The 12,543-nt window shown below is 40.9% G+C and overlaps 1 protein-coding gene across 1 annotated transcript; it reads right to left on the bottom strand.

Moving 5' to 3' along the window:
• Nucleotides 1-6,025: 6,025 nt before the first annotated feature.
• On the bottom strand, nt 6,026-6,976 carry LOC110289170 (vomeronasal type-1 receptor 4-like). The gene has a single exon (XM_021155338.1). The coding sequence runs from the start codon at nt 6,974-6,976 to the stop codon at nt 6,026-6,028; it is 951 nt and encodes a 316-aa protein (XP_021010997.1).
• Between the last annotated feature and the right edge of the window lie 5,567 nt (nt 6,977-12,543).

The raw sequence follows: 12,543 nt of genomic DNA, 5'->3' as shown, positions 1-12,543 counted from the left end.
TCCTCTAGGCTCCAGATGCCTGTACTCCACTGCTGCTGCCCTTGGTGGTCATCTCATGGTACTGGCATCTCCAAAGCACTGCATGACCCTTTCAGTCCTGGGCGGTCAATAGCAACTGAAGCTGCACCTTCACCAATGGTCTTCCATAGCCTCTCACAGTGCCGAGCCTCAGCTGCTCTGCGTGACCCCTTCATGCCTTCAAAACCAGTACCACCTGGGTGACTCTTACACATTACCAAGTCCAGCCACAGCACAAGGTACAACCTTGGCTATCTCTGGAACACAGCCTCTGTGCTTTTGAAAAGTTGCTGTCACCTCAAAGTTGCTGGTCTCTTCTTAATCACCGCTAATTTCTTAGCTCCAGCTAACCAGCATCAATAGTCCCAGTAATGCAAAGGTTTTGCTTTAGTAATTCTGGTATCTTGTTAATCACAGCTGATTCTTCAGCCCCAGCTAACCAGAACCATAGAATCTTCACAACCAAAGTAACAATGGCCCTGAAAAGAGTCTTTAATTTTCCCTCTGAAATTTCACAAGCCAGGCCTCCATCTTCAGCACTGTTTTCAACATTATCTTCCAAGCTCCTACACAACATCTGACAGAGCTCTTAACACCGAATGGATCTTCTAGCCCAAAGTTCCAAAGTCCTTCCACAGTCCTCCCCAAAACATGGCCAGGTCATCACAGAAATACCCCACTCTGCTGGTACCAACTTCTGTATTAGTTATGGTTTTACTGCTGTGAACAGACACCATGACCAAGGCAAGTCTTATAAAGACAACATTTACTTGGGGCTGGCTTACAGGTTCAGAGGTTCAGTCCATTATCATCAAGGTCGGAGCATGGCAGTATCCAGGCTGTCATGGCACAGGCAGAGTTGAGAGTTCTACGTCTTCATCCAAAGGCTGCTAGAGGAAGACTGACTTCCAGGCAACTGGGGTGAGAGTCTTAAGCCCACACCCACAGTGGCACACCTACTCCAACCAGGTCACACCTATTCTAACAAGGCCACACCTCCAAATGGTGCCACTCCCTGGTCCAAGAATATACAAACCATCACAAGAACCTTTGAAAAGATAAGAGTGTGGCTGTCTCCTCACACAGAAACTCAGAGGAATGGCTATCTCACAATGGCTCTCTCAGCTTGCTTCTTTATATAAGGCATGGCTAGATACCCAGGGTTGGACATTATCCAGTAAGAGCTGCACCCTCCCATATCAACCATTGCTTAAGAAAATACCCTACTAACTTGTCTATAGTCCATTCTTGATTGAAACAATTTCTCAATTGAGGTTCCTCTTTCTGGATGATGCTAATGTGTGTCAAATTGGCATGAAATTAAACATGCTGATATTATCCCGCTGATATTATCCAGCATAATTTGCAGACAGGTGTTACACAGTATACCCTTTTGCCCAAACAGCTTTACTTAGAAATGTTCGTTGTAATGAGTCATTGGTCTGGTTGAGGCCTCTGACTTCTGCTACAGTATTAATACTGAATTCTCACAAGGCTTCCTCTTGGATATATTATTGTTGCCCTGGGTCATAGAGATACACTAAATTTTGATCTTCAGGACCAGCCCCTTAATATGTTCCAGCAGTTCAAAGATGGGGTAAATGTTGGGGTGGGTCGTCTTAGAACCTGAGTCTGGGCCTGGTGAAAGCTGAGTTAGACATCCGACCCACCCTCCTGAGCACTTGTTCCAAGCATCAGCTTTCCCACATTGCCCAGGTGAGGGGTTGGGCCAGCTCTCTGGTGCACTCTTCCTCTGGGCTAGCTCTCCCTCCTGCCGGAGGTGGTAGTGGGTGATTATGGAGGTATTTCTCTTATATCCATGCCACCACATAGCAGATGAGGTATGGAGCCAGGCCTATTATGCTGCTCAGGTGAGGTGTGAGGCCAGAAATCTGGAGTGTGACAGCTGACAAGCTGTCTTGCACCCACCCAACCAGAGCCACCTCTACCTTGCTGCCTAGGAGAATGGCAGGGATACATCTCCTGAGTCTGGTGACTGGCAAGAGGTGGGGGCAGCTCTGCCACCACATGCAAAGGGTAGGGCAAGCTCAGCTCAGTGTAGTACTCAGACATCAACATGGCCTTTCATCTTCTACATCCTAGTTGTTATTATGTGATTGCTTTAAATTTTTCTGTCCTATAGGCCTCAGGAAGCCAGAAACTATAAGAACACTGTCTTGCACCTAAGAACTGGCCGCTCTTTGCTCTCTCTAGGAGGCAGGTAATGTTTGACTTTGGTTAGTATTACCTTTCAACTTTTTTTTTCTTTCATTACATATGAAGAGACTAGATTCTGTCAGTACACTAAAGGAAGCAGTATAAAATCCCAAGTGTCTAATGTTTACTGAATTATGCTGTAATCTTCCATCAAAAGCACAGGGGTATTCATTAATAAAGGTAAACTAGTGAATGCTTAATGATTGTGTTACAGATTGGAAGTTGTTAAAAATGACTACCCATAAGCCAGGTGTGGTACTGAACACCTTTAGTCCTTGTACTTTGGGAGCAGAGGCTGACAGATTACTGTGAGTTCTAGTCCAGGTTGTTCCACATAGTCAGTTCTATACCATCCATGGTGAAATAGGAAGACTCTGTTTCAAAAACAAACAAGAAGAGAAAAAAACCAAAACAGAACAACAAGCAAACCCTCCCTAAACAGATTTAGAGCTTGGCAAAAATGACCACCTTGCCCTGTAGGGTTCTGTAATCCTGTAATCACAGGGTTTCTCTGTGTAGCCTTGTGTGTCCTAGACCTTGCTCTAAAGACTAGGTTGGCCCTGAACACAGAAATCCACTTGTGTCAGCCTCCTAAATTCTGGGATAAAAAGCATGGACTTCCAGAGGCCAGGCTTCCAGAGGTTTTCTTACCTCATGAAGGGTACTTCCTTCTGTCTAAGCTTTTTGGAGACACAATATAAAAAACACAAGGAAAACACATCCTAAGTTTGTCTGTTGCTGAACATTGTGAGACAAAAAGCTTCTTGAATTTGTGGGGTGACAGCCAGTAGTCTCCTTCCCTATCTTTCTAGTATCAGAGGAGTTGAGTATCTAAGTCTCAAAGCATCTCAGAATCTCCATTGCCTAATAAGAGAATGAAATTCTTTTAGAGGAATCATGTTTTGGGTTGCCCTGGTGTTGTTTGTATTTTTATGTTAATTCTGTTTCCTCAAGAGGAACTGCCTCCAACAAACTCAGGTGATCATGTACTCAGGTGATCTCACTGACTGAACCTCCTCTCCATTCTGACAGGTCAAAAAAAGGCTAGAGCCAATGATTAGGCATTGAAAGGAAAAGGTGGGATGTGAGGTCTCAAAGAAGGAGGAGGAGAGAGAACAGAGGAATAGGAAGTTGAAGGAAGATGGAGCAGAACTACATGGCCTGGAGAAACTGCAAGTAACAAGAGGTCTCATAGCACAGGAATAAATTAGTATAGTGGCAAGTCTGCCCAATCTAGGCATATAGCTCATAAATATAATAACTGTGTTGTGTGTGTGTTCTTTATACAGGTTTATTGAGGTAAGAAATGACTGCAGCAGAATCATGTAGTACAAAAGAATGAACTAAAGGCTGCCGATTCTCTTCACTGGGAGGCCTGCTGAAGGTGAGTGCTAGGTCACGCCTGCCAGGGTAAAGTTCCCAGTTTGTATTTGTACTTTAGGAATCCTCTGGTTCTCAACTTCAAGGAAGCATGGCAGAGACTTCAGTTGTCACTGTCACTCTGTCAGAAAATCGTAGTGTCTTGGCCCATGAAGTGCAACTTCCTTCTTCCATAGTTATTACCTTTGCTTTGGAAAAAAGTTATCCTAGCAGTTAGGGTTTAACTTTTCAAAACAAAGATGTGAACCAACAATAAAATCAATGAAAAAAAAAAAAACAAAGAAAAACAACATAAAAATCCAACTAGTTTCTGAAACTAGTTTCCAGTTTTCCAGAGCCATCCTCCTCTGCCCACATTTCTAAGCTCTGAACCTGCTACGAGGCACACTTGGGTTTCAGATTCAGCATCTAAAGATAATAAGAGAGCATGTTGAAAGGAGTGGAGAGAATGTATGGACAAGGGGAGTATCAGACTTTTGTGATGGACCTATTTTCTTCAAAAGTGACATGACTTGTAGCATGTAGCTTGTAGCATTACCTACCAACAGCCAGGTAGGCCTTAATTGCTCTAAAAGAAACTGGCCGCTCTTTGCTCTCTCTGACTCTCTGATTCTCTTCTTTCTCTGACCCATTTCTCCCTCTCTCTCCTTTCCCTCTCCCCCACCCCCTCTGTCTCTCAGGTTAAGCACACCTTCCTTCACACCTTCTCCATTTCTTACATCCCTTCCTTTTGAGTCAAATTACAGACTGATTTAGAAGGTGCTTGATTTGCCTGTTTCTGGTTCTTTGTATCAAACACTAGATAAACACCTCTAACAAAAACGCTGTGAGACTAACAGAAGCAATAGATGTCACCTACAGAAATGTTACATTTACATCAGACAAGGAAGTAGAGGGGTGGTGAGGAGACCTGCTTGTCTTGCAGAGGACTCTGGTTCCTTACCCTACACCTATATCATAGGATGCATGACAGCTTGTAGCTCTAGTTCCTGCGGACCCAATGCTCTCTTCAGGCCTGTAAGGACACCTGTATAAATGTGACGTATACTCACACAGACACATACACAATAGCATAATTAGAAAATAAGCTATTTAATAATCTGTAACTCAATACAGTACACACCAGTTACTCAAAATGCTTTGTGTACACAGTACCATCAAGCAAAATATAGATAGTATTCATTATTGTAAACTAGAGCCATGCATCTGCCAGTGTTTCCAGTCAGATATAACAGAAATTTGTTTAAAAATAAGGTTAAAACTTAACTGTAGTGATTCAACAATTTCATGGTCAATAATTATACCAATAATTATTTTTCAGAATGTGTCCATCAGATTCTAAGAACCATGTCACTATCTTATTGTATGGATCCAATTTAAGTACATAAGCAGTGAATTTTCATTTAAATATATGTACAGTCAGATCCTTCTAGAGCTCCTTTGTGCTACAGAGCTGCATGGAGCTATGGAGAGCACTTGGACAGTAACAAAGGGCAGCTGCAAAGCAGGCTTGCTTGGCTAAAGTCACTCATTGATTCATTTTGAAAAATACAAATGCAGAAATGCACATTTTTAAAATAACATAGTAAGCATAGTTGGGTATAATATAAGACTGTACTGTGTATTTGTTACCTAATTTATTCCATATCTCTAATGTTTAAGCCTGCAAAGAACTTTCACAAATATAACACCAATGAAGTGATCCAGGGCATTTAAGTTCTGTGACTGGTATTTTGGCTTCTATTGACTAAACTCACAGTAAACATCATTCTATCATAATTCGATGAAATATGTTCTATGCATGGATACTTAGCAGACCATTTGAAGTCCAAAATACCCTTGTGGCATTAAAAAAAATTTCATCATCTAGTAAAAGCTATGATATTTCTTGGGCTAACATGATCAGGGCACTATGAATTTTGATAAAATTTACAAAATTCATCTGCATGCTTACAATTTTGGTAGTGGTAAACCAGTTTTACAAATCTTTGTTAGTCCCATTTTCTCAGTGCTGGAGCATTGTCTGGTCTTCCAGAGAAGCCAGGTTCATTTCTAGCAACCAGACCTTGGTTCAGAACAACCTCTGTAACTTCAGTCACTGCGTGTTGGATGATTTATTCAAGCCTTGACAGGCACAGGGTATGCATGTGCTACACAGTTATAAATTGAGACAACTATTCATACACAATAAATTAATAAAATATAGAAAGGTATTTTTAAAAATCCATTCAAAAGAGTAGCAAATGGAGAATGAGATGTCTAAATCATTGGAATTGGCTAAGGTCTTTCTCTCTCAGATCAAGGGTGTGAAACAATAGGAAGATTGTCTGACGATAAACACATGCTTAAAGTGCTACATACCCACAGTATTGTAGAACGGAGATTTCTTTGACACTTTTGGACATATAAATCAGAGACATTTTCTCAATTTCTCCCACTGAGCATGCCAAAATTTAACCAGAAGCCCATCCCTGTGAATCAGCACAAAGGGGCTAAAAGTTGCATAACCAAGGGCCAGAAAATCTCGAGTGTTTACCATCAAAGAATTTTCTCTTGCAGAGATGCTTATAATCAGAGAAAAGGCACAATCTGTCCAGTAGAAGAAAACAAAACAGAGCATCAGAAGGAGGACACTTTGAGCAGCTCGCAGCTCAGGAGGAGTTCTGTAGAAAAGCTTGGAGTTCTGAAGGTAGAGGACATGCTGGTGGTGCTTGTGGAGAAGAAATACCATGTAGCCACTAGCCCCTCCCATGGCACCCTGAAACACTGCATCTCTCAGGACCATAAGATGGAGAACAATCCATTTTATTTTCTGGTTTTCTAGCGTAAAATAGCAATAATTCTCATCATTTATATGTTGTGATATATTCAGACTTGTACTTCTAATGGAATGGATTAGGTTCGTACTGATTAAAGCATTGAGTATCCAAAAGAATGAGAAGAATGGAAGGATGTGCCATGCAGACTTTGGCCTGAGTCTCCTCCACCCAGATGTTCTGGGACTGATGATGATGGCCTGGACCAAAGTAAGGAGACTGCTGGTGCAGATGGAGAGGCCCCTGGACACCCTCTCTAGGTAAACAATGGTCTTACAGCCTATGTCATCTAGGAAGTTTCTCAAACCAAAGGCTGCTATTGTCTTAGGCAGTCCTTTTGCAAGAAGGATTAGGATGTTTGTAAAAGCCATGTGGATCAAAATAAGGTGTATGGGTTTTTTCTCAGGGCTTCCCCAACAACTGAATGTATAATTCACAGAAACAGACATGTTCCCCAGAGTACCAACCACAGTCATAAAGAGAAAAATTATGTCCTTAGTATACTTCAAAACCATTTTTTCCTTCCTAGGCAGAAAAACTTGCATCCAAGATGAAAACACTTTTGGAAGGACACCTCTTAAATTGTAGACGTGGGTCTGGACAGCACAGTTTGCACAATAGCTTTTTCTGGAGTTAACAAAACAGGAATAGAGACAAATACTGTTGCAGATTAGGTCCCTGAAACTTGTCCTTCTTCCTTTGGCTTCTAGGATATTTTGAGTGCTCAGACAGGGAAGATTGGTAGCTAGTATTTAATCTAAAATTTAGAAGAAATATTTTTGAGCTTTATACTAACAAAGTTGCCTTGTTCAAATTTGTATATGTGTGTCTGTCTGTCTGCATGCATGAATTGTCCTGGTTATCTCTCACCATAGTTGAGTTGCATTCAAAGTTCACATTACCAAAAATTCTTCCTGTTTCTCAATCTATTTCTTCCTATTTACCCACCCAATTCCCAAATCCTTCCCCACATCACACATAGACACTGAGAAATCCTGCTGCTCAATTCCTGTATCATCCTTCACATTTAGTAACTTTGCCTTCCACAGCTTTCTTCCTCTGTTTGATATCCCTTTCTTATCTGCATCTTGAATAGTACAAAATTTTCCAGAATGGCATTTGACTTCAAAGCTTTATAGCTTCAATTTCTACATCTTAATATGTTAACTTTTTATAGTAACCATTATTTGATTTCCCTCTGCACAAATGGTTACTAGATATTTTTTAATGCAGTCCTCAGTGACAGGTCAAGTTGTGTAACATTTTTAGATAAAGCCCCACAGTTAAAGCTGAATCACCAGAAGATGTCCTGAAAAAGACTCTTATGTGAAAAGTTCATGTTACCACCAGGTTGCAGCCAGGGACAGTACCCTATAGAACCCTGGGATGCTTCCTAGGAGAGTGGGTACAAGGGTGTTGTGATCCCATTGGATGAAGGGCATTTCTGACCCCATTGAGGGACCTCAGGACTTCTAAGGGAGCATCAAACACCCATGGATGACCTGTTGCTGATGAGAGAGATGGCAGAAAGGGATAAATGAGTTGTTAGGTGCTGCCCTGAGATGAGTGAAGTTTTTGATTTGTGAGTTCTCAATAAGCCTGCATGTAGCACAGTAGGTTGAAACATACCATTGTGAGCAGGGACCCTCCTAAGAGGTCATGGTGACAATTTTGCTCTGTGTGGCCTTGTGAGCAGCAGTTATGTCAGCTTGTTTTAAAGCTTGCTTCTCCTCCTGTTTCTTTTCCAACCTGTTTGTCAGGCAGGCTGCTTTTTTCTACACCACTCCATGAGGACTTTAGGATTTATACCTCATCAGGATGTTTTTCATGTTTGGGAACTCCATTCTCATTTCTCAGGGATTTATGATCAACTTTGGACAGGATTTCCCAACTCACAGGATTGCCTTAAATGTCTTTATCTTCACAATCTCATACAGGCCCCGCAGGAACCTAAACTTGGTCCTAGGTTTTGTCTCAGGTGGCTTCTAGACTCTAAAAATGTCAGTTATTGCCTTTTACTGCCCCTCTGAACAGTAGCTAATTGTTGCTTGTATCAAGGAATCTTAGAAGCCATAATGCCATCCTGAATATCTGAATATAATGTAGTATGATCCAGGCATTAATAGGAAGCTTATCAGCATTTGGTATTGTCTTTAACATACACTTTAACTGTCCTATCAGAAACTGGAATCTGTAAAAAATTGCTGCAATCAGTAATGTCAAATCCAGGTGGAAAATATTAACATTTTTCTGCTTGTTTAATGCCAGCTTTCCTAGGGAATCTTCCATTTCAAGTTCTCTATTCCTGTTTCCAAACTTTAACTCACACATGAGACAGCCTCAGCACTTCTAGTAAATGATTTCTTTCTACTGAAGTGGACGATCAAAGAGGTGACTCATCTCCTATATTATTTGGGATATGTTAAAGGAAATTGATTTGCCTTTAGATAGATGGATGTTCCTATGATGAGGTTAACTCCCAAGAGCCTGAGATAATGTCCATTCATCCTGATTCTATAAAAGCATGAAAACAAACAATTAAGCAAAATGAAAAAGATTGTTGCACTTTGTTGTTTAGTTCTGGGATAAAGTTAAGATGAAGTTTCAGGATGTGCTAGTTTACAGCCTGGATCCTTATAGAAGGAATTCTCAAGATGATAACAATGAGTGTTACACTTTGAGCTTATAATTCTTCACATGGTGAAGACATGCAATGACTGAATTTGATGTAATTATTTATATTGGGTGACATAATCAAAAGAGGATAAGGATGAATCCAGCAGGGAAATTTTCCATTTAGGAGTAATAAAGGTATTGTAAAAGAAAACATGTTTCAATATTTTAAAAATGGAAATTCATCACAAGTAAACAATACAAACTTTACAAACACCAATGAGTCTGTTGGAGTTACAATGCTGGCAAACATATATTTTCGTGTATTTTCTTTTGTCTTGTTACTTTTGTGACAGAGTCTTACTAGGCAAACTATTGAAAAACATTTATTCTGAAATAGTCTCTCTAGTGTTGATATTACCTATGTGTTTCATCATTGTCTGCCATTTTTGAGAGACATCTTAAAATTGTCTTGATCTTTGATTCCTTTAAAAACTATAAGGACGTAACCTTAGGCACAACTCCACCCACAGCTCTGTCCTGACTCCAGCCTGAGGATGGACAGCAATGCCTCAGCACTTCTTTATCTCCTAGAACTTGTTTCCTTTGATCTCTCTGGACTCAGGGTCCAGCCTTGTCAGTGTGAGAAGAAAAGTCAAGGACTCAACTCTCACAGAACCTTTCAACTACTCCCTGGCTTTGTCAGAGAGAGATTTTAACTTTAATAAATCCATGACATAGCTAAGGGCATCTAAGATCTTACCTCCATGTACTCACCTGGACCTCTGTGGTGCATTCAGTCTCTGGACCAGCTTTGGAAAGGTGACACTTGCCAGGTCATATTTGTACTCTCTGTATCTGTGGGCTCTTGTCTACCATCAGGTACTGCAGACTTCAGGTTTCATGTTTCAGTGTCAGGAGGAAGGGAGGCCACTACAGGGTCTCAGTCCCTGAAGTACAGTTGCCCTCTCTCCCACAGTTACAACATCTGTTTTGCTCAGAAGTTATTTCCAGCTAAATTAGGTTTTAATTATTTTGATAGGAAGGATGTGAGATGAGAAAATTAACAATTAACCATGTTCTGTGTGCTGCACTTTACACATCTCCAGAGGACCTGTAGATACTCATTTTGGTTCTGTGCTTGCTGTTTCAGTCTCTGTTAGCTCATTTGCTCCTTGCTTAGTTGATTCAGAGGCCATTGTTTTACACATGCCCTTCATCCTCTCTGGCTCTTACAATCTTCCTGCCTCCACTTCCAAAAGATTCCCTGTGCTCTGAGGGGAGAGATTTGGTGGAGTCCTCCCAGATAGACTCCTTTTCTGCCTAATATCTGCCTGTGGGTCTCTGCATCTGTTCTATCTGCTTCTGGAGGAAACCTCTCTGATGATGAGTGGATAACACAGTGGTCTATGACTATAGAAGAATATTATTAGGAGTCATTTTATTGATACTTTTTTAAAGGCCTGTAGTGCTTAATTTTACTTAGGTTTATTGGCAAATAATTCCCTGATTTTTTGTTTGTTTGTTTGTTTTTTGTTGCAAAAGCAGTTTTGGGTATAGATTTCTTCTCTCGGAGTAAGGCCTTAAGTAACATTGGATATGGATTGGCTTTTCCCATAAGTTCTATGCCCTCGATGCCCTAGCCCTTTTTTTCAGGCAGGACACATTATAGGTAAAAATTTTTGTGGTTGAGTTGGTGGCCACGCTTTTCTCTCTGAAACCTTCACTCACTAAAGAGTTTAGATTATAGGGGTAAAGGCTTCCTCTACATACCAGGTCAATGTCTCCATGTTCAGTGAATTGTGTAGGTGTTGTTCCTGACAATTGGGGCTCTGACATCTATTTTCAAGGAGTACCCCTTTGTTTCACAGCCACCTGAGTTTTGGGGTATTTTTATAGGATGTGCTTAGCAAAAACTCAACTGTATATAGCCCAGTTTGACCTCTAAACACCTTACCTGTCTATAAGAGATGATTTTTTTTTACACTTAACATTCACCATTACTAGGAGTCCTCATTAGGATCACCTTCATAGATCCCAGGAAGTTCCCACTGCTCTTGATTTCCCCATCTCCCCCAAACACTCCCCAACTCCAGCTATCTATCTCCACACTTTCTCCTTCCACCCCATTTTCCTTTCAACTTAATCCTCCTGTTCCTCTCGCCTCATGCCCTCAGTTCCTCCATAAAATATATTTTTTAAAAGATTTATTAATTGATTATGTATAATGTGTTATACTTGTATATACACTGCATTCCATAAGAGGGCACCAGATCTCATTATTGATAGTTATTAACCACCATGATATTGCTGGGAATTGAACTCATGACCTATGGAAGAAATGTGCTTAACCTCTGAGCCATCTCTCCAGCCCCTTCCCACTAAATTCTATTCTATCTCTTCCCCCTCTTCCACAGAATTCCCCAAGCTCCACTTAATTTTTGACTGTGGGTCTCTGTGTTAGTTTCCATCAGTTCCTGGGTGAATCCTCTCTGATAGCAGTTATACTAGACTCCTGTAAGCAAGTACAGGAGAATATCATTAATAGTGTGAGGGTGGGCTCTCCTCTCCCTCTCTCTCTCTCTCTCTCTCTCTCTCTCTCTCTCTCTCTCTCACACACACACACACACACACACACACACACACACACACACACACACAGCATGGGTCTTAATCTGGACCAGCCATTGATTGGTCTGTCCCTCAAATTCTGCTCCACCTTTTAACTTTTCACATATTGTAGACAGGAAAAATTGTGAATCTAAGTTTTTGTGACTGGGTTGCTGTCCCAATCCCTCCATTGGAAGTCTTCCCTATTTGTAGAGAAATTTTAATCCAGCAAAAGGCCTATTCTGGCAAGGAAATACACCCCCAAACCTTCTAGTGCTATACAATCCAGCTCTAATGTAGATGTGCTCTGGATTACAGTATGCTCTGACTGATATAAAGACATGCCCTTAGTACACACCTTTAATCCCTAACAATGAAGGTAAGGTTAATTTGTAGAAGGAAGCACCAAGGTTTGCAAGTGATGTCTAATCAAAGGACAAAGTGATGAATCTGAGAAAGATTTGATAGAAGGATTGAGAGATAGGATACACCCAACTTTCACAAAAACAACACAGGAATGAGAAGATATTTTAGAGCAGCCCAGGGAGAAAAAGGGAGGTGGTGTGTTTTTGTGTTGTGTGTGTATGCCAGTTTCAGTAGGACAGTTTTACAGAGACAGGTGGCAGACAGAACACGCTAAACACAGGTGAAGATAGAACAAGCCAGAGAAAGAGAAGAAGCCAGAAGATTAGAACATATTGCCAATAGGTAGGGAGAGAGTGGGCAGCCTTGTCTAGTCCCTGATTTTAGTGGGATTGCTTCCAGCTTATCACCATTTATTTGATGTTGGATACTGGTTTGCTGTAGATTGCTTTTATCATGTTTAGGTATGGGCCTTGAATTCCTGATCTTTCCAAGACTTTTATCATGAATGGGTGTTGGATTTTGT

Source organism: Mus caroli, unplaced genomic scaffold, assembly GCF_900094665.2.
Source record: "Mus caroli unplaced genomic scaffold, CAROLI_EIJ_v1.1 scaffold_14924_1, whole genome shotgun sequence".
NCBI classification, from domain to species: Eukaryota; Metazoa; Chordata; class Mammalia; order Rodentia; family Muridae; genus Mus; species Mus caroli.
This window is presented reverse-complemented; position numbering and strand designations above follow the sequence as displayed.